The sequence below is a fragment of the Lithobates pipiens genome, unplaced genomic scaffold, assembly GCF_037356315.1.
Source record: "Lithobates pipiens isolate NorthernLeopardFrog02 unplaced genomic scaffold, aLitPip1_a1.2 Scaffold_13, whole genome shotgun sequence".
NCBI lineage: Eukaryota > Metazoa > Chordata > Amphibia > Anura > Ranidae > Lithobates > Lithobates pipiens.
In genome coordinates this window covers 204,205,436-204,228,455 of record NW_027507718.1, presented here as the reverse complement: position 1 = coordinate 204,228,455, position 23,020 = coordinate 204,205,436, and the positions used below count along the sequence as shown (strand labels likewise).

The 23,020-nt window shown below is 43.5% G+C and overlaps 1 protein-coding gene across 4 annotated transcripts in view; it reads left to right on the top strand.

Moving 5' to 3' along the window:
* The window catches only part of CENPC (centromere protein C), a 522,895-nt gene that overhangs the window by 95,485 nt on the left and 404,390 nt on the right, over window positions 1–23,020 (top strand). For 3 of the 4 annotated variants that reach the window (XM_077476133.1, XM_077476132.1, XM_077476130.1), the window contains 2 exons: window positions 3,452–3,530; window positions 3,806–3,945. In XM_077476133.1, the coding sequence (XP_077332259.1) occupies window positions 3,452–3,530; window positions 3,806–3,945 (219 nt within the window). The remainder of the gene's footprint in view (window positions 1–3,451; window positions 3,531–3,805; window positions 3,946–23,020) is intronic. The other variant, XM_077476131.1, reaches the window with a different exon arrangement.

Here is a 23,020-nt window from a genome sequence, read left to right as displayed (position 1 = left end):
AAAGATTGCAGATGGCAACACTATTGTCAGCAGTGGACACATTAAAAAAAGCCCACACTGCGGAGCCATGAGCCGGCGTCCTGGGAGCGCCAGATGTGACCGTACATGGTCGATGACTCGCTCCTGATACATTAGCAGTCTGCTTTGTCCCTTCTGTGCAATGTAAGTTATTCCTGCTTCTCCTCCCTATCTGCTGGTCCATATCTCCCTCTGAACTCCCCTCCTCTTCCTCTCTTGTGGGCACCTACGTGACATCACTAGACACGTCATCGTCGACGTCACCTTCCCCACCGCTATAAGTAGAGATCTCAGAGTAGGCAGCAACACCAGGGACCAACCTCCTCCTTGGGCTGGTCTGGGTACTGTCGTCAGACTGCTGAGTGGCGGTTGTTGCTACCTCCTCTTCCTGATCCAATGCCAAGAGTGGCTGCGCATCAGAAATGTCTTGATATGGATCGGAAAATAATTCCTGTGACTCAAGCGGAAGGTATGTGGTGGTGTTGTTGGTGGTAGTGTCTTTGGGGGTGCACATAGCAGAGAGTGAAGAAGAGGGTGCAGATTGAGAGGATGAGGAGGGTGCAGAAGAGTAAGGCTGAATGAGCCAGTCAACCAATTCTGGTGCTTCCTTTGACGTAATCGCACGCGCCTTCTGCAATTTCCCACTTTGGCTCAAGCCTGTTGCTCCTGCCCTACCCCTACCACCCCTGCGGAAGGGCCTGCCTCTTCCTCTGCCTGTCATTTTTTAAATGACCCTGTGACAAAACTCAGTCCCTATACTGATAAAGGACTGCTACAGAATAGGGCAGCAGTCAGCAGTAGTGCACCTCAACCCTATATATTGTGGACCTATACCAGTCCTTAAGGATTGGCAGACTACCTCACTCAACCCTATATACTCTAGTACGCTATACCTTACCAGTCCTTAGAAGGACCTTTGTGCAACTAGTAGGTTGTGATTAGCAGACTGTACCTCAGTCCCTATACTCATAAAGGACTACTGCAGCAAAAGGGCAGCAGTCAAGTATAATAATCTTTCTATATTTGGAAGAAAGAATATTATACGTGTACAACCCTATTACCATACCAGTCCTGAAAAGTACCTTTGTGAACCTAATAGTAACAGCTAATGATTAAACTGACTGTCCCTCACTGCCACACACAGCTTCCTGTCTGTCCCTATTTAAACTGACAAAACACAGGCTGCTGCAACAATAACTTGAATAGCACTCAAAACTATATCCTGTACTACTACACCATACCAGTCCTGAAAAGGACTTTTGTGGACCTAATAGTAACAGCTAATAATTAAGCTGACTGTCCCTCTCTGCAACACACAGCGTCCTATCTGTCCCTCTCTCAGCACTGACAAAAGACAACCTGCTGCAACAATGACTTGAATAGCAGTGCCTCAAACCTATATCCTGAACTACACCTATACCATACCAGTCCTTAAAAAAACTTTTGTGGACCTAATAGCTAGCGATTTGGGTCACTGCAGTCTCTCAGTGCTCCACACAGCAACCTCTCCCTATAGTGACAGTAGAAAGAATGTAAAATGGCCCCCGGATCGGGTCTATTTATAAGTTAGGGGGAATGTCCAAGTGTCCATGTGCTGTAATGTCTCAATTGGCTGTCCTGTACCACATGATGGATGTGTCATCATAGGTCAAAGTTCTTTTACACAGTAAATACGTAAGTCCGTCGGGCGAACAGCGGCAATAGTCCGCCGATAGGGCGGGCCACGAACCGACCGCCGGGCGAACCGTTCGGCCATCCCTAGTGAGACACTCCTGCAACATCGCCAGATCTAGACGTACCCTCAGGTAAATATGAGGGGGGCTGCTGCACACAGAAGACTGTTTATCCAAATGCATTAAGATAAAATACCTTCTGCTTTTACAACAACTTTAATTCGTTTTTGACTTGCCTTCTAACTTGAATTTTTCATCGGTGACCTCAAACAAAATTCTTGTTACATCAGAGATATTTTCCCCAGTGATTTCAATCAAGATTCCATGCTACACCTCTGCTTGAACTAGTGTCAACATACAATCCTTTCACTGTATTCAATGAAGGACACCACATTTGCACCCAATTTTATGTCTGTCCTGTTTTCCCTTATCCTGAGTACTTCTTGCTCTTGAGTTGGTTGCTATAGTAGTTGGTGTGGGGTGTAGTTCCAGTAGGGGCCACTCTTGGGTTGTCTTTTTTCCGTATATAAGAACAAAAGAGTGTGCACCAGCCATATGCATTCACCATGATACATTTTTTTTTTTCTTTATTATCAAAAGTAACATTTATTGAGCATAAAGAGTATAGTAACATACAGGTGAAAAAAGTGCAATAGGCACTATATACAGAACTATCTTGATGACATACATTGCATCTCGACAAGTGGCAATAAATAATTCTAGCATGTTACAATCAGTTGAATAGTATGGCTGTGTAAACCCAGTAGGGGAAGGTGGGAGAGCCAATGGGGGTGAGCAAGGGGGGATGTCCCTAGTCATCGTTATTGTAGGTGGAGGTATCTTCCAGCCATCTGTACCATATTTTATGGTACTTATTCGGACAGCCCCTATGATTATACAACACCTTCTTGTATGGGAGGGTGTGATTCACAGCTCTGATCCATTGTTGCAACGTGGGAGGGGAACCTCTCAGCCACAGTCTGGCTATCTGTAGTCTGGCCAGAAATGGTGTTTCTTGCAGAAATATGTTTAAGTATTTCTCGTTTTCAGATAATGAGAGGAGTCCCAACACACGTTGCTGAGGGCATAAGGTCAGCGGGGAACCCATGTGGTCGTGGAGGAACTGGACCACCTGAGTCCAGTATCCTTGTATGGATGGGCAGGTCCAGAGCAAGTGGTAAAGGGGCTTTGTTTGTACCTAGCATCTTACTCCTGTAGATGTTGATATAACCCAGTGGTCAAAATGTGAAGCGCTGTCTGAGTCCATCAATGAATGTATAGTCACTTGCTAACTTTTGCCGAAGTACCAAAACCTGTCTGCAAAAAAAAATAAAAAAAAGTCCTTAAATTACTGACTGCTGTGCATCCATAATCTGGCCATAGATGATGGGTTTTTCTTTTTTGAAACCACAGGTTGCAGGAAAGAAAATTGCTTGATTTCCCCATCAACACAGACACTGTTGATAGGGGATTCCTTCCTGTAGAGCTATTATGTTTCTCCCAGTGGGGGAAGTGTAGGGAGCCATCCTGGCCAGTAGAACACAGTGATTACTGCTAGGTGCTATGGCCGCTGGCAATAATCGCATGCCAAAAATCCGATATGCTGGTTTTTCCCAAGTCAATTGATGTTTGGTGCTGTCAATGTGGTCAGCTGAAGACAAAGGGGAATTTAATACATTTATAAAGTACAGTGCTGATTGATCAGTATGTTCAGTTGTGTGTTTTAATACTTTTCTTTCTGGGCTTATGCTAATATGCAGGTACTCAAGGGAATCAAAAACTGGAAGCTGAAGCTTCTGAGGTTATTTTTGGACGATCGCCCATTTCTCAAAGAAAAAGGTATGTGTTTAATTTTATTTTCAATAAATTGTTGTAAACGTATGTCGATATTAATCCAGTATAAAAAATCTATTACATTGTCATATTTCTTTCACTCTTTACCACACCTGAAAGCTATTGACATTAGCAATTAAAGTGATCCAGTGTAGCCAACAAAAGAGCTCTGTAATTTTTTATGAAATTGTTTTCGTATAGCTTTTACATATGACAGTTTTTTCTATTACTTTATTCATTCTCAAAATCCTCTCTTGCATCTTATTACCTTTGTTTTTAAGAAGCACCCAAACTAGAAGGAGGGGTTCTAATGTCAAAAGAAAAAGCACCACCGATGAAGGCAAAACCATTTTAGGTAGTGAAGGACCAGAAGAAGCAAAGCTGACACCATCAAGGAGTAGTAAGATCCAAACAACAAGTGGTAAGATCAGTTAGTACAAATGTCTAATTGTTGCAGTGTTTTGCTATCATCTATTGAGGGGCACAGGAAGTCATATACTGCCAGGTATAATACCAACTCCAGGGTTGGACACTGACAAACAAAACATCTGTTGTCCAATCCAGGATTAGCCCTCTTGCAACAAACATGTCTCAGTTCTAGAAGGATTGGCTTCTTTTCTTGCTATCCTTTTTTTTTTGCCTAAATTAGGAGTCCTCATCATGTTCACTACACTGGTCACTACATGGCAGCTGTCCGTATTGGCCTTTATTCAGCTTATTATTTTTAATCATTTTATTTTACCATGGATTCTCCAATCAACCTCAATTAAGATTCCTCATAATGTTGCTCCTTGAGCTGGTCACTAGATGGCAGCTATCTGGATCAGCCTTTCTTCCTCCTGTAGAGTTCCGTAACCAGACCCTACTGGACTGTACGTTGTGATGCCACCTTGGAACTGACCATCTAGCACTGGGTTCTGCTTGAGAAGCAGATGGCATTGGCTGGCCGTCTATTTATTTATTTATTTTTTGACAGTGCCTAGCCCTCCTGTAGGTAGAAATATAACCCAACAGTGCATGTCTTAATGTCAAGGTGGGTTTGATTTAAATCAAGTCGATTTAAATCACTAATAAAAAGGCCTGATTTAAATCCATCTAAATTTAAATAATTTTTTAAAGAGCAACTGTCGTCTGTCTCGCAGCGGCTCCTCTTTTGACCCGCTGTCGACTCATCGACAGTCTCATTCAATTTTATGGCACGGCTGGTGATGCGGCAGTGACACAACAAGATGATTGCCATGATGGGTCTGAAATCACAGGTGCTCTTTAAATGTAAGGACTCATTCTTGCTGGTAGTTAGAATCTTTAATATTTGCAAACAAAATGAAAGTTCCTTTTTTAAATAATAAGCTGTCAGGTTAGTACAGCAGGGATATCTAAACCGATTCAATCATACAGTTTGTATTGTGCATAGATTTGCAAAAAGGTGGGATAAAGGAATATTCCTGAAATTTTTTTTTTCCTCATTGTTACTGTGAAATTGTGTGAATGCATCAATGCAGTGCATGTTATATCAGCTTGCAGAGCTTGGATTCATTGAATGAGTTTACCAAAAATGTAAATTTTGCAGAATATACAGCCTCATGCTACATAACAAAACCCCATTTCATGCTTAATAAATTAAATTGTTAATGAATCTTAAGAAAATTATCTTTAGATTTTTACTCCACAAGCATTTTATTAAAATTTTGATAAAAACAAAAAAATTTGATTAAAATTATAAACAGGTGATCACAACATTTTTTTTCCATCTAGAACAGAAAGGAAATTTGTGGGACTTTGAATGAGGCGTGTCACTGTTACATATATTGCTGATAGATTCATATTGTGGTCATTATCTTGGTACACCATATGCAACCGAGGTGCTATAAAAACAAGGGAAGATGCACATTAATAATTACATAGTACTCAATACATTTTGAATATATAATGGTATATATGCGCCAGTAAGTTGCTAATGAGCCAGACTTTTCTGAGCACGTGTTGCATGCCTTATGCCATTCATCAGGAGTTGGGTACAGAACTCCCTAAGTGGAGAAAAAAAAAATCGTGGGGAGAAGGGGGGGGATCTATATTCACAGGTTGGTTAAAACACTGTGCTTGGCTAGCATTGAGGAAGATGGAAACCCAAACTGATTGTCGGGGACACTGCACTGGATAGGCTACGCACTCGGAGCATCTGTTTCTTCTACTGGCCTCTACAAGCTAGAAGTGGGGGGGGGGGTGGGTGGGGGGCGAAGGATGAGGCACAGAGCGCGTAGCCTATCCAGTGACGTAATTTCTGTGTGTTCCATGCTAGTTTTGTTGGACTTCCTGGTGGCCACAGGATGTAATCAGGATGCACTACAGACCTCCCGCTACCCCTACAGCCTGTGGAAACAGTGCAAGCATGTTAGGAGAGACCGGTGTAACACTTCACTACAGATGAGCATATTTTAAACTTTTATCCTGTGAGTGTTTTGCATCTTTGCTATTAAATTGTTTACACTAATACTACACTCAAGTGGCACTTTCTATCTTTCATTCCTTTTCTTCAGTCTACAGAGCTGGCTTTCTCTGAGGATAGCCGCCGCTAAATATTCCATTACATGGACTCCAAGTTCAAGTTTTAGTAGTACTGCTTATGAACTACAGTATTGTCTGTTGCAAATGTGTCTATTATACAAATCATTATACAGGTATACCGTATCTCACAAAAGTGAGTACACCCCTCTCATTTTTGTAAATATTTTATTATAGGTTTTCATGTGACAACACTGAGGAAAAGACACTTTGCTACAATGTAAAGTAGGGAGTGTACAGCTTGTTTAATAGTGTAAATTTGCTGTCCCCTCAAAATAACTCAACACACAACAGCCATTAATGTGTAAACTGCTGGCAACATAAGTGAGTACACCCCTAAGTGAAAATGTCCAAATTTGGCCCAGTTAGCCATTTCCCTCCCTGGTGTCACGTGAGTGGTTTGTGTTACAAGGTCTTAGGTGTGATTGAGGAGCAGGTGTGTAAACTTGTTGTGATCGCGTTCTCTCTCATACTAGTCACTGGAAGTGCAACATGGCACCTCATGGCAAAGAACTGTCTGAGGATCTAAAAAAAAAAGGAATTGATGCTCTACATGAAGATGACTTGGGCTAAAAGAAGATTGCAAAGACTCTGAAACTGAGCTGCAGCATGGTGGCCAAGACCATGCAGCAGTTTAACAGGACCTAGTTCCACTCAGAACAGGCCTGGCCATGGTCAACCAAAGAAGTTGAGTAAATGTGCTCAGGTCATAGCCAGAGGTTATGTTTGGGATATAGACGTACGAGTGCTGCGAGCATTTCTGCAGAGTTTGAAGGGGTGGGGAAATCAGCCTGTGGGTGGGTGGGGTGGGGCTCGGCTCAGACCATACGCCACACACTGCATCAAATTGGTCTGCATGGCTGTTGTCCCAGACGGAAGCCTCTTCTAAAGATGATGCACAAGAAAGCCCGCAAACAGTTTGCTGAAGACAAGCAGACTAAGGGTATGGATTACTGGAACCATGTCCTCGGGTCTGATGAGACCAAGATAAATGTATTTGGTTCAGATGGTGTCAAGCGTGTGATGGAAACCAGGTTAGGGGCACAAATAAGTGTGTCTTGCGTATAGTCAAGCATGGTGGTGGGAGTGTCCTGGTCGGAGACTGGGCCGCAGGGCAGTATTCCAACATAACGACCCCAAACACCTCCAAGACAACCACTGCCTTGCTAAAGAAGCTGAGGGTAAAGGTGATGGACTGGCCAAACATGTCTCCAGACCTAAACCCTATTGAGCATCTGTGGAGCATCCTCAAACGGATGGTGCAGGAGCACAAGGTTTCTAACATCCACCAGTTCCGTGATGTCATGGAGGAGTGTAAGAGGACTCCAGTGGCAACCTGAAAAGCTCTGGTGAACTCCATACCCAAGAGGGTTAAGGCAGTGCTGGGAAATAATGGTGGCTGCACAAAATATTGACACTTTGGCCCCAGTTTGGACATTTTCACTTAAGAGCGTACTCACGTTTGTTGACAGAGGTTTAGACATTAAGACTGTGTTGAGTTATTTTGAGAGGACAGCAAATGTTACACTGTTATGCAAGTTGTACACACCTTTACATTGTAGCAAAGTGTAATTTCTTCAGTGTTGTCACATGAAAAGATATAATAAAATATTTTTAAAAAAATGTGAGGGGTGTACTCACTTTTGTGAGATACTGTATATTGTTTTTGCACCAGCAGTTACTGTATTTTCAGTAAAGTTGGCCATGAAATTCAATGTAGATGGACTAACAGATTTAAATGCACTAACAATTTAAAGTTAAACTCCAGCCCGGTTCATACTAGTGCGATGCCAGACATTGCCTGTTAGCACGCGTTGCTGTGCACATCACATGCAAGGTCTGTGCGATGCTATTTAAGCCAATACAAACTCTGTGGCTGAAATCGCATTGCATCGCATTCACACCAAAACGGTGCAGGACCCTTTTTTTGGTCCACACTGGAATCGACAAACTGATCTGGGGGTTTTGTTAACTTTACATTGACAGCTGCAGCGGTTCGCAGAGTTAAGCGTGAACCACTGTGCGATTCAGGTGCGATGCGGGAACCCGCACTGGATTCACAGGGTTCTCGCATTGTACTAGTGTGAACTGGGTCTGATACTTTATAACACCTTACAGCAAACAGTTTTCCTTTTGGGATAAAAGTATTACATACTTTATGAATATAAAAAGCATAAAAGCTAATCTTTGTAAGCACCCCCGCCAGTGTTGGTGGTCGTAAAGGCAGAAGTTCTTTTTTTTATCTTAATGTATGCCATACATTAAGATGATAAGCCTTCTGTGTGCAGCAGCTCCCCTCAGTCCCCCCCCAATACTTATCTGAGCCCCATCTCTATCCAGCGATGTCCACGAGTGCCTTAGCCATCCAGGATTCTCCCTCCTTATTGGCTGAGACACAGCAGCGGCACCATTGGCTTCCATTGCTGTCAAATCAAATTTGGTCAATCATGAGAGAGAGGGTGGGGTCAAACCCGCAGCTCCGTTTCTGAATGGATTCATAGAGCTGCAGCTCGGCTCGGTGGCCCCTATAGCAAGCTGCTTTTCTGTCAAAAAACCTAACTAGTCAATCTCCAACTACGTTACTTCCGGTGTCTCCAGCAGAAGATTGGGATGAGTTGGCTCTACTGTGCATGTGCACCCAAAAGAATAACCCAGTCAGATCTCCCAATCACCGCAGTGCTTAAAGTACGTCACTAACCTTTTTTGAAAACTCTGTTTGAAACTAATTTTCTGTTATTCTGTTGGGCGTACGCGCACGCATAGGCAGTAGAGCCAACTCGTCAATCTGCTGCTGGAGAGTCACTGGAAGTGATGTCATTGTAGATTTCGACGGGTTGGCTATTTCGACAGAGCTTGGGCACTAAACAGGCGAATGGTGCCAGAAGCTCCAGCCAGGGACCCGATAAGAGGAGGATCTGGGCTGCCCTGTTCAAAACCACTACACAGTGTAGGCAAGTATGGCATGTTTGTTATTTTAATTAGAAAAAAAAAAAAAGAGGAGACTTTACAATTACTATAAATGGTTTATCTGATCCCTAAAACTGATCTATCCCTAAGAGAGTTCTTTTGAAAAACTACTGGCTAAACTAAATGAAAATAAAAATAAAACCAAAAAAAAGAAAATAAATGCAACCATCACATCTAAGCTTTGGTAAGCGATTCAGTTTGCATTGTGCGCTATACAAGTATTTAATTCATTCATTGATTATATAATACATGTTTTCTTTTAAATACAGCTTTAAGTCTGGTCAGGCTTAAGCACCGAGAGCTACCTTGCTGCCACACCATTGGAATTTATTTTAAAATTCTTGTTACTGCTGGTTCACTGCATTAAGGGTTAAAGCTGAGGGATTGAGTGCAAATGACATCCCTTGAATGGAATGCTGCATACTCTGTCTTTCACTCACTCAGCCTAGAGAAAGCATCATTCTGCTCCTACTCCTGGAGCACCAATGTGGATCTCCAGTTTATCTCTGGTGATGTTGCATTCAGTTTCCTGAAGTAGACCCAGTTTTGCAGGGTGTTGTCTTAATTATTCTTCACTTTGAGGATCAGTTTCCTGTTCATGGAGTAGCTACAGCATGTCTGGAGCCTGGTGCTTCAGTTGTGATAGATTATTGGAAGCATAAAACATGTTTTGCTTGGGCCTGATATCTGTACAAATGCACAGAAGAGTCTAGCTGTGTGCTTGGTATGTTGGCGAGGATTCCAAAGAGCATCTGATATGGTTACCTTTTTGAGGGACATTGTCTTTGGACCAGCTGTTGATTCTGTTATTAGTAATGCCTCAAGCGGCCAAAGCATGCTCCTGCCTCAAAAAAGTTGAGTTTTGAAAGGGGCAGATGCGTACTTCCATGGTCCTATTCTGTTGGGGCTCTCTGCTTGGAATAAGGGCTCCTCGGCACTCCTTATTCCCTGCTTGGTAGGAATTTTCATTGAATGGCCCTGTGCTCCTTCCAACTGTCAGCAGGCTGAACATGCTTGGATTTTGCTGTTGGCAGCTCCTAGAGCTGCACAATTAATCATTAAAGAATTGAGATTCTACCACCTCGTGATCTTAACAGCATTTTCCCGATTCAGTCTAGAAAGTACTCTGCTCAAACCAACAGCTGTCAAAAAAATACAGGCAGCCTGCCAAGTTTCTCACAACATCTTAGGGCTCCTTCACACATGTGGACCGTTCGGGTCCGCCTGTCAGTTTTTCAGGCGGACCTGAACAGATGCTCCATGTGCCTCCTATGGTGACATGTCACAGCTGACATTCGATCCACTAAATCCAGTAGGATGGAATATTTATTTTCCATCTGTCTGGCTGATTGGATCAAAACGGACAGGCGGATCCGTTTTCATCCGATCCCCATAGAAGAGAGCATGGATCTGACAGGTCTGTCGCTGCACCTGACCAGAGCACTTTTTACAATTTGGCAGTGTGTCACTTTAACTGGTAATTGCGCGGTCCTGAGATGCTGTTTCCACAAATGGAGCTTTCTTTTGGTGGTATTTGAATACCTCTATGGTTTTTATTTTTTTCGCTATAAACCCCCCCCCAAAAAAAAAAACAGCTACAATTTTTTAAAAAAAACATGTTTTTTACTTTTTGCTATAATATCCCCAAAAATGTTTTTGAAAAACAAATTTCTTCATCCCTTTAGGAAAATATATTCTACATTCTTAGTAAAAACGAAATCACAATAAGCGTATATTGATTGGTTTGCGCAAAAGTTATAGCGTCTGCAAAGATTTATGGCATTTAAAAAAAAAAAAGTTTTACTAGTAATGCCGGCGATCTAAGCTTTGTATTAAGATTGCGACGCACAGAACGGACACTTTTGACACATTTTTGGGTACCATTGTGCTATAAAAATGCACTGATTACTGTGTAATTGTCACTGGTAGGTAAGGGTTAACACTAAGGGGTCGATCAAGGCGTTTAATGTGTGTTTTAACTGTATGGGGATAGGACTGCGTAAGAGAGGAGACCTATCGTTGTTCCTTTTTACTAGGAACAAATGACATGTCTCCTCTCCCCTGACAGCACAAGGATTTGTTTACGCACCCAAAATTCCTGTGCTGGCGCTCGTGCACGCTATTTCGCCTGCCGGCCACTCATCGGGTTCCCTGCTGTGTAGTGGGCGCATGCGCCCTTTGGCGGCTCTTAATTGGCTGATGTACGTAAGTGGTTAAAGACTAAACCTTTTTATGACACGCGTTGCTTACAATTTAAAATGTGTATTTTTTGCTAGAAAATTACTTGGAACCCCCAAACATATTTGCGCAGTGGTCTTTCAAATGCAATTTTTGGGGAAAAAAGCTATAAAGTTAGCCCAATCTTTTTGTATGTTGTGAAAGATGTTACACCGCGAGAATTGTGATCTCTATTTGGAAAAAAAAATAGTGCTTCTCATTTTATACAGAATCGTGCAACTCTACTAGCTCCTGGTGTGGAGTATGCCCTAAGGCCTTTGTAGGACCTGATAACTAGAAGATAAATTATCTTCCTGTGACTGATGTGCAGCCTATTGAAGTTTTTCCAGACGACTTCCATGTTCCTGTCCTAATTTGGTAACATCAGTGTGGCTAACATTTCCTCCACTTACTGCTCGGCTGAGGATTCTTAGTAAGATTGGGGCAGGCCAGATGCTTTTTAGAACCTTTGAGGTCGGTGGGAATGTATAGTTCATTTGTCATATCCAGAAACCTCTCTGGTGTTTAGCCTGATGGTGTTCATCCTTGTGTTCTTTTGGTGTTTTGTGTGCACTTGGTTGAATTGCTGTGTGTTTTTCTCCCTGCCTGACCTTGTGTGGGTGTCTGCTTACCCTTCAGTCAATCTGACTTGAGGGGGGTTACCCTTGTGTTTTTTTTTTTTTTTTTGTCCTATAAGCTTTTAGAGCTGATTTGCTAGCTATTACAATGTGTTGTGAGCGCTCTCAATTATGATTGATATCTTACCCTGGCATGTGGTATCTGCCAGATCCAGTGACCTCTGCTCTTATTGTGTAACCTCTTTCTAAGGGCTAGGATTATGAGGCTTGGGTCTTCTCGCGTACACCTGCCAATCTTTTTCTCTTGAATCTGTTTTCAAAGTTTCCTGTGCGGATATTATTCTGGGACAATACCATTTTTATTTTTTTACAACACCTTAAATTTGGTTTTGTTACCCATTTTTGTTGGTTATGCCACCTGTTTTTGGTGTGTCTCACCCAGCATGATACGTCCTCTGTCTTGCTAAGGCTCTCCTCTCTCTTGTTTTTGACCTGGGCGCTAGTCCTTCAGGTACCTTTTTTGTGTTCTAGATGGTTGGGTCTGTGAATGTTAACCACTCCTCAGTTAGACTGCTTTTCGACTATGGACAATAAAGAAAATACGATTATTTTCCCTGCAAATTCTTGATTTATCTTAAGTCTGCAGTACAGGACATAGGCCTTGTAATCTTAGACCATGGGTTATTTGTCGCTACTTTCAAGTTATTGGGTACTCGTAAAAGCTTTGCCGGGGACACCCTCCAGTTTACTTTCAAATAACCCTGTGGGACTCTGCCATCGTGTAATGACCGAAATGTGATCGATTTTAAATCTTTCAACTGGCATAAACTAATACATTTTTGGTTTTGTTACATAAGCCCAGTGCAAACTGTTTGGGTGAGAAACATATTAACCTTTCAATTTATCGTCTGTTCTGCCATGGTTTTATAAACTTTTCCTTCGTTTTTTTTTTTTTTGGCTCAAAAACGTCACAACCGATTTTTGATTTGTCCATTAACTAGATATATAATCAAACAAACTGTGCAAATGACTGATTTTCAAACGATTTTTTGGCCAATGTATGGCCACCAATAAAGTGCTCTTCTGCCTATCCACCACCTGAATCTGTTCAGGAATATGATCCCGATCCTCCTAACCTCTGAGGCAGGTGAGACCGACACAGAAGAGGAACCTGCCGAGGATCTTTCACCTTCATATTTTTTGAGACAAGCCAAAGTTTCACACCATATGCTATCTACTGTGAGCTCACTTATTTATGCTGTGTGTAGCAGCGCTTGAATCTCCTCAGCCTAAACAAGTTTTTATGGGCACAAACCGACTATGGATATCTAAAAAGACTTTTTCGCTGCACACACACGTTTAGCTGTACTTTGCAGGAGGATTGTCCAAATCCTGATGAGGTATGCTTTCTTCCAAAACACTTTACGTTTTATCCTTTTGTAGAATGGATTTATGAAAAAAAATGGTCCCAGCAGCAAATCCTTCCTTTTTGGTTTTCAGCAAGCTTCTTACTGTCCCTATTGAAGACGTTTCCTCCTTCACCCTTTCATGCCTAAGCCTAATTCTGACATTTGTGGCTTACCAGTTAAAATTCATATTTTTTGTTAGAGAATTACTTAGAACCCACAAATATATATATATATATATATATATATATATATATATATATATATATATATATATATATATATTACACATTTATTTATTTTGTTTAGCAAAGACTAGAGAATAAAATGGTGATTGTTGCACTATTTTATGTCACACTGTATTTGTGCAGCGGTCTTTCAAATGCAATTTTTGGGGAAAAGACACTTTCATGAATTAATTAAAAAAAATAGTAAAGTTAGTCCAAAATTTTTCGTATAATGTGAAAGATGATGTTACACCGAGTAAATGGATACCTAGCATGTCATGATTTGAAATTGCGCACACTCGTGGAATGGCCACAAACTATGGTACCTAAAAATCTCCAACACCGTCTCTGCTATAGGCATCCAGTCATTATGCCTAGTATCTTCTGGAGTATGGGTGTGTTGTTTTTCACTGGGACTTGTGGTCTCACAGCTCCCCCCCCCCCTTTTTTTTATGGAATTTTGGCTTTTTTCCTGCAGAGATCTTCTATCCACAAACGGGCTTGGCGAGGGCTAGATAATCTAGATCCAGTGGTCACACCAGTCTGACCAGCAAGCGAGCACAGACTGTTAGCTCAGCACTCGTCGGCCATGACGATGCCCTACGGATGGGGCACACACCTTGGGTGGTTCCTGAAACTCAGGAAATCTGTGTTGACTCCATCCAAGGACTTGGAGTTTCTGGGGCTGAGCCTCAATTCGGTGCGTACTAAGGCAAACTTCAGAAGCTCAGGTCTGCGGTCTGGCAGCTCTTGGCTTGCAGGTGGCCTCCCTGTTTTTTGCATGCAGGTTTTAGGCCTTTAGGTTAGGTTTTAGGCCTGATGATGGCTACCTTTTTGAGGCAGTTCCGTATGTGCAGCTCCATATGAGAACACTGTAGAAGGCAGTCCTTTCTAAATAGAACAGGTCTCTAACTGCCATTTTCATTTGGATTCACTTTGAGTGGTCGATGAGGGCCTCCCTCTCTCTTCTGGTGATTGCGGTCTCCTGCCCTTAGGAATGGAAAGTCCTTCCTTTCGCTGTAGGAAATAAGGGGGTAGGTGGATTTGCCGCTGCTAGTGATAAATGTGCTAAAATATGTCACAATATATATCATGAAGAAAAACAACGTGGCAAAGTGCTAGGTGCATGTAATAGGTGCTTTAAATTATAATCCTAATTAATAGACATCTGTAGCAGCTATAATTGTACAAAGTGCTAACGCGCAAATAATTATTGATATTAAAGTGCTTTGGTAAATAAGTCCATTAGTGATCCTGTATACATGATTCAATAAACACAGGTGTTACAATCATGAAAGGAAATCAAAGATGATATAAGTTTAAATTGATGCTGTCAAGGTACATGCAATTAAGCAGTGTGTCCATGTCTCACTTGTGCCCCCCTTTCTTGCTGTACTCACCGGATAAATCTCCCCACTAGGGGGTAACCAGCATTCACAGTACCACTGACTTCCAGAGCAGATGGGTCAGAGTACCCTGGTGTAGTTGACATTTTGGGCACAAGGGCAGTCTGCCCTACCCCACTTATATATCTGTACACTCTGTGAAGGATAAAGAAGTGTGACAACTTCTGAGCCGCAGAAACCAAAACTAGAAGACCAGCCGCCAGTATCTGTTCTCAGCTATCGCCATCTATAGGGCCAACATCTGATTCCCATTTCTCCCTGAAGGGTAACAGGTCTGTTAGCAGGCAGGCATATATGCAAGAAATAATTCCCTTTTTATCTGGCGTATTAAATATAGAGGGAAGGAAATTGGAATAGTCTAGATGCATAACAGAGCGTCTACCCTGCATTATCATATAGTCATGCAGCTGTAAGTACATATAGTAATAGTTTCATAGTTAGTAAGGTTGAATAAAGACACCAGTCCATCCAGTTTAACCCGAGTGAGTGTCTACAGTTGTCCTTGTACATTGCACACTCACATCGGTCCCTACCCTCAAGAAGCCCACAATCCAAGGTCCCCATTCATATACTAGGGCCAATTTTGGAAAGAAGCCAATTAACCTACCTGCATGTTTTTGGATTGTGGGAGGAAACCAGAGTACCCGGAGGAAACCCACGCAGGCACAGGGAGAACATGCAAACTCCTGACAGGTAGTGTCGTGGTTGGGATTCAAACCAGTGACCCTTCTTAGTGCTAGGTGAGAGTGCTAACCACTACACCACTGTGCCTTCCTCTAAATGATTATGTAACAAAAGCAACTCTGCACACAACTGACCAGAGGACTTTACCACAATGCCCAGAAGCCAAGTGCACTATTTGCGCAAAAAAGCATTGGTATACGGAATTGCGCTATGGACATTTTTTTTGTTTAGATCACTGGGGAAGAGGAAACCAAGGAGACATCTGTTGACATAAGGATTTGTGAATGCTGGTTACCTTGGCAGCACTTTTTTTCCCATGTTGTACCACTGTAATATCATTATTTGCACATTAGAACTTGGTTCAAGTATAGCTGCTCCAGGTATCAAAATCTGGCAAGCAGATTACCTCCGCCGTCAAATTCTGGATTGAGACGGGGATCCCTACACAAGGAGTTGTTCCATCAGCTCTGTCTTTGCTTAGGGACACCGGATGTTGATCTCCTAGTGTCCAGCCTCCACAGGAAGTTTCCCAGGTTTGTGGCAAGATTGGATCCTCTGGCGAGTGCGACAGACACTTTAGTGGCGCGGTGGGATTTGCTCAATCTCATCTATGCCGTTCTGCCCCTCCGCCTAATATCTCATCTTTTGTGCAAAATAGAGGCCTAAAGGATTCCCGATCATCTTGGTGGCTCCAGACTAGCCTTGTTGCCAAACGGTGGCGTGGTTGGTGGTGGGTGCTTCTTCGAGAGGACCTGCTGTCCTAGGGGCCATTTTTCCACCCTGCTTTACTGTTGGCTCTGATGGGGTGGCTGTTGAAAGCCAGGTTCTGAAAGATGGGGTTGTCTGCTTTGGTGATCCCACCTCCTTTGAAAGCTCTGGAGTCTACCTTACAAAAGATTTTTCTTACCTGGAGACCCTATATTGTTTGGTGCGAAGCTCTGGGGTTCCATCCTTGCTTTTTCTTGATAGCTTGGGGGAGGCCTTACTGCATTGTGGCATAGATCAGAAGCTTGCTTTGAGCCTTATTAGGATCCAGTCTCTGCTCTGGCTGTTTTCTTTGGCATCCTATGGTCCGCACTTTCATTCAGGGGGTTTATCATGTGGTGCCCCCTGTACGTTCTTTGTTGCCACCGTGTGCCTTAAATTTGGTGGTGTTGGCTCTGCAGAAGCCTACCTTTGAGAGCATCTGGGATATTCTCCTTCTCAGACTTTGGCAAAAAGTTGCCTTTCTAGTCGCTATCCTATCAGCACAGAGTTTGTCATGGTTGGTGGTTTTGTCCTGTAGGCCTCTTTCTCTGATTTTGCAAATGGACAAGGGTAGTGCTTTGGCCAAAGCACATAAACCCAAGGTAAGTATAGTAGCAAGTCCTAGTTGTAATCTCAGAAAACACCCAATAAGAGGATATGCGACTGATCTAAACTACGTGGCATGTTCAATGCCAAGAGCGTAGCGGGCAAGATGGGTAGAGATACTGTTGTACAAGGAGGATTTGGATTTTGTGGGAATTTCAGACACCTGGTTCAACAGCTCTCATGGTTGGCTGGCAAACATTCAAGGGTATGCCCTTTTTCGCAAGGATAGAGAGGGTAGAAAGGGGGAAGGGGTATGCCTATATTTCAAGAATAATGTACAAGTGAATGCGAGAGGGGGCGTGGTCTGGAGTGGCATGTGCTAGGAAGCTAGAGACCTGAGCTCCGCCGGCTGAATATCCTAAACCACAAATGCTGTGACCCCAAACGGCTTTTAAAGCCTGCCGACCACCACAGCAAGGGGAATCTGCCTGGAACATGTCCCCTCCCAAAAAAAGCCACAGATGCAGCAGCTAAACTTGGGAAATACTGCCGTTTGAAACAAGAAGCCCCAGACCAAGATGGTGGCGACCCGCTGGAGGAGGACACATCTCAGAGGTCAGATACTACTAAAGTGCTTGATGCATTCACAGCCTGCCACGCAGCAGTCACTGCATGTCAGACGAACATTACCACAAGATTTGAAGAGGTGAAGGTAGACATATCATTGGGGAGACAGGACTTTCAAAAACTAAGAGAGAAAGTCACAGGGGCAAAAGCCTGCCTCAGCGGCATGGAGGATCCCCCCCCCCCCCCTCCCCTCCAGAACTCCAGATGCCATATAGCTGCAGGTGAACTAGATCCTAGAGAAATAAGATGACATTGAAAATAGACTCCACAGATGTAATCTCTGGTTCATTGGTATGCCAGAAGGGGTGGAGGGGAGGGAACCTCCCCTACATTTCTGGAAAAGCTGCTTTTATGATAGCCTTCCTCCCATAGGTTTCTCCCCCACATTTGTCATCGACCGTGCACACCGCATGTCAAGCAGACCTCCACCGGCTGGAGCACCACGAACCCCCCCCGCAGCTTTATTGCCAAATTTCTACATTTTAGGGATAGAGATGCCTCTCTACGCCTCAGCAGGGCGAAAGGAAACATCCCATTTGGAAACAAAACAATTGCCATATTCCCCGATTTCTCTGTAGAGGTCCAACACAGACGTAAATCCTTCACTGAAGTAAAGAGGTGCCTTCGCATTACAAATATCAAGTTTGCCATATTGTTCCCTGCCAGACTGCGTGTGGAAGGAGAGGACAGAGAACATTTTTTTGAAGCCACCCTGGCATCTGGCGTGGATCGAACAGATAGAGACATGCAGATAAGTATCTGTACAGTGCCGGTCCCATTTCACATCACCTGAACGGACTACACCTCCCTTACTACAGCCAACTCATTGAGCGCTGCAATTCTTGCAGTATTGACTCCCTAAGCACAGCGCTGAAAATTTTCACACGAATGCGATATCTGCCATTTTGCTTGCCCCCACACTTGATCTACCCTGGATTAGAACGCCCGGTAGTATGTTCAATTAATAGCAAGTATTGCAGGCACCTGAACTATGCCTCTACCTCCAGATATTTACATCCTAGATAGCACCGCGTCTACTACTCTTACCTTGGACCTGTTTGTTTCCTCTTTATTTTGATTCTCTATTACTTTAATAACAACCGCCATCTATAGCCTGGCGGACGACAGCACCCCCTAGAGGGCTTACTGAACACAGTGAGCGAAGTCCTTCATTATGCATCGTTATGCAGCGAAGTTTCGCACTGTTCCATTACTCCTGCAACCTGAGTGGGATAAGGAAGACCAGCACCAAGTTGCACATATTTTCTGTAAATGGCAGTACTTCTATTATACTGATTCTAGGACCACACCTGCAATTGCTGTCAACTTCTGACTTTTCCTCCACAGGTTGGACAATGTTCATGCCATGTTGGCAGTTATGGGTACATGCCCGCACAAGTTTGGGTCAGTGCAGGGAGGGGGCTTGTAAGCTTATTAATGCTAAGAGACCAGTGCATATATTATGTTATAGAGTTCCTCTCATGTTACAATGACAGACCACCTTTATTGTTTAAATGTAACCTATACTACTTTAACCTGCTGGAGCTGTTGAGTTCTGGAGCTCCAGGAAATATTTCCCATCTGCTACTATGGCCTCCTTGAAGTTCCTTACCTGGAACGTTCGAGGCATGAGGGATCCAGTTAAGAGATCCGCCATGTTCTCATTGCTCAAGAAAGAGCGGGCTGATGTAACGGTTTTGGTGGAGAAACATGCTGAGGGTCCAGTGATATGGGCATTTAAAAGCCCATGGATAGGCTAGGCCTTCCACTCAGTACACACAGCCCAGTCTAGAGGAGTGTCAGTCCTTATCTCAAAATTTGCACTTAGAGCTCCAGGACTCGGTGATTAACCCAGAGGGTAGATACATGCTCTTGAAAGTCAAGATGCATAGGGATATGCTACTGTGCCTTTTATATACCGCCACCGTTTAATTCCACCATATTATCCATTGGGTTTGACTTTATGGCTATGGATCCCTCAACTCCAGCATTATGGGCAGGTAATTTCAATAATGTCCTCGATCCCAATATGGCTAGACTGTGTAGAGCCGCAACTTCACCACCTACCCACCAGACTTGATTCCCCAGAATGCTCCTGGACTTCAATCTGGTGGATACCTGGAGGACCAGAAATCCCACAACCAGGTCATATTCTTGCTTCTCTCCCTCCCACCACTCCATGTCTCGTATAGACCTAATTCTCATATCCCAGTCCCTCCAACCAAGACTTATAGAAACAGTGTTCTTTCCTAGATCACTCTGACCACTGCCCCCTACTGGGCTAAGCTGTCCCTACCCCATGAAAAACCACCAGTTACCTGGAGACTAAACTCCTTCTGGTTGACTCTGTTCCCAGAAGATGACGACATAGACTGGGAGCAATACTTGACCCTAAATGAGGGCACTGCAACACCACAGTCTGTCTGGGATGAATTCAGACGGCATGCTCGCTTGACTCTCCCAATGCGCATCAACAAGATCAAAAGTACCTCCACACAAGCCATTGACAAAGCGACAGAGGACTTGACCACAGCCTAGAATGAGTATCTTAGAAAACCCACAATTGAAAAAGCTCACGCTATTAAATTAAGATCCAGGGTGGTAGACCAAATAAAAAATCTAAACGCAAAATGTTTTTCCACAAACAAAACTCATTGGAGCATGGGGAAAGGGCAGGGAAGCTCTTGGCATACTATGTACATTGTGAGGATGACCGCCAGTGGTGATGCCACTGTACTCTCCTGGCAGTGCCCTAGTGACGGAACCCAGAGGGGTAACAGCGCAATTCAAAGACGTTTACGCCAGACTATAAACCACTCAAGCCCCAGGAAACACATCTGTGATGGACTCGTTCCTCTCCGACCTGCCTCTCCCACAGCTTACGGAGGAGCAGGTGGAGGAGCTAGAGGCACCGCTCAAAGCGGATGAGATCACTACAGCTGTAGCACACTTTCCTAGGTCCAAGGCCCTGGGCTTGAACGGCCTACCAGTGGAATTCTATTCCATCTATTCGGAAATCTTAGTCCCCAGATTACTATCATTATATAACTCTATCTTTGAAACGTCTGAACTCCCAGCTTCTATGTGTGAGGCCACCATAGTATTAATTCCAAAGACAGGCAAGGACCCTCACCTCCCTGAGTCGTATCGGCCCATATCCCTTTTATAAGTGGATGTTGCGAAAGAGTCGTGCTTGCTAACTGCCTCAACAAGGTCCTACTTTCACTTGTACACGGGGACCAGGCGAGCTTTATGCCAGGCAGGAATGAATACCTCTTTCAACATCAGACGACTCTTTATCAACCTTCAATCGACACACGACAATTCTGGATCCCGGATAATAGTAGCTTTAGACACGGCTAAGGCATTCGACTCGGTTGAATGGGGCTACCTTTGGATCATCCTGCATGGATTCGGACTAAGCCCCAAATTTATAAAGGGGGTACAGTTGTTATACCAGACCCCTATGGCAAAAGTGATTGGTAATGGATGGCCCACCAAATGCTTTCCCCTCTCTAGAGGCACTAGACAGGGATGCCCCCTTGCGCCACTATTCTATGCCCTGGAGGCTGAACCATTGGCGGTGGCTACACACACACACACACACACACACACACACACACACACACACACACACACACACACACTAGGACTTGCTAAAGGAGAGGTAACTGAAACTATCAGTACTTACGTTGACGATACACTGCTCTACCTGGAGGACTCTGAGGTCTCCCTCTCCACGGTCTTATCCTTGAACACATTGGAACCTTGTCTGGGCTCTGCATTAACTGAGATAAGTCCCAGATACTCCCACTTGACAGTTACCCACCCCCCCCAGAGACAGAGCCGAACTTCCCTTAAAAAGAGTTGATAGCATCAAATACCTCAGTATCCGAACCACTAGAGACCCGAATGATTACATAGCACTGAATGGTACTCCACTTTTATTAAATGCTTAAGAAGAAAAAACTCAGACCTCGGCCTGCCTCTCTTTGGGTGTAATGGGCCGAATAAATCTTGTAAAGATGGTTCTGTTGCCAAAACTTCTTTATATACTATGGCACTCACCAGTATACCTAATACTCGGGCATTTCAGATTGGAGGCCATACTCAAACCCTTTATCTGGGGCAATAATAGACATAAACTACCTTGGCATAAACTCAAAAATCCCACTGACCTTGCAGGAACCGCCCTACCCTATTTTAATCAATATTATCTAGCGGCTCAGCTTTCCCAACGCTTCCACATTGATAAGGTGGATACAGATAGATTCCTAGGCCTTCTCTGCCCAGGGTGGACTTGATTCACCAAAGACCCCCTCACGATAATTTCAAGTAAAATGGGAGGGATATGTAGAGTAAATGAACGCAGGCCTCTGCTGTAACAGCACCCCTTTATGGCACTATACAGCCCTACCAGAACTTGATTCAATACCGGACAGTGATGTGTGGAGCTCCATGGGTATATTTTATCTCTCCCACATTGAGGATGGAACACTAAAATCCTTTTATAGATCGAAGTCTGATTTTGAGCTACAAGTGAATGCGAGAGATGACATCACTATGGGAGCTAGGGAGGAGGTGGAATCCTTATGGGTAGAGCTCCAAAGGGATGGCTAAGCTAAGGGGAAAATACTTGGAGTATGCTATAGGCCCCCTAACCTGAGGAAGGAAGGGGAGACAGATCTCCTATCACAATTCGGATTAGCAGCAAGGATGGGAAGTGCTGTAATGGGGTCGGAGGGAACCGCACATTCATCTAAGGCTCACCAGTTCCTAAATGTCTTGCAGGGCAATTTTTATGGGTCAGATGGTAGACGCACCAACTATAAATAAAGCGTTACTGTATCTACCGATTACCACAACAATACAGACCTGATCACGGATGTGGAAATACGGGGGAATTTAGTTAAGTGGCTTCAGTATAAATCACACAAATAGGAAACCTAAGGGGAATACAAAGACTGAATTTCAAAAGAGCCAACTTCCCTAAACTACGAGCCTTGTTAGAAGGCATAAATTGGGTTAACATCTTAGGAACAAAGAACATGGAGGAGAGATGGGTTTGCTTTAAGACCATATTAAATAAGGGCATTAGCCAATGCATCCCATTAGGTGATACATTTAAAAGAGCGAACCAAAGTCCTTGATGGCTTAACTCCAATGTAAAAATGCATATAAAAGCAAAGGAGAAGGCCTTCAAAAATACAAGGTTGAGGGATCATCATCAGCATTCAGACTTTATAAAGAATGCAAGAGGAAATGTAAGGGTGTAATAAGGACAGCTAAGATGGAACATGAAAGACACATAGCGGAGGAGAGCAAAAAAAGAAAATCAGTAAAAAAGGGTGGACAGATCATATTAGCCCATAAAGAATGAGGTAGGACATCTGGTTACAAAGGATGGTGTGATGGCGAAGGTATTGAATTTATTCTTCTCAGTCTTAACGAGGGAATCAGGGGGGCTTCAGTAACCAAAACTGCAGTGTTTATTCCTATGACACATCACAGAAAGCACCTCCATTGTTA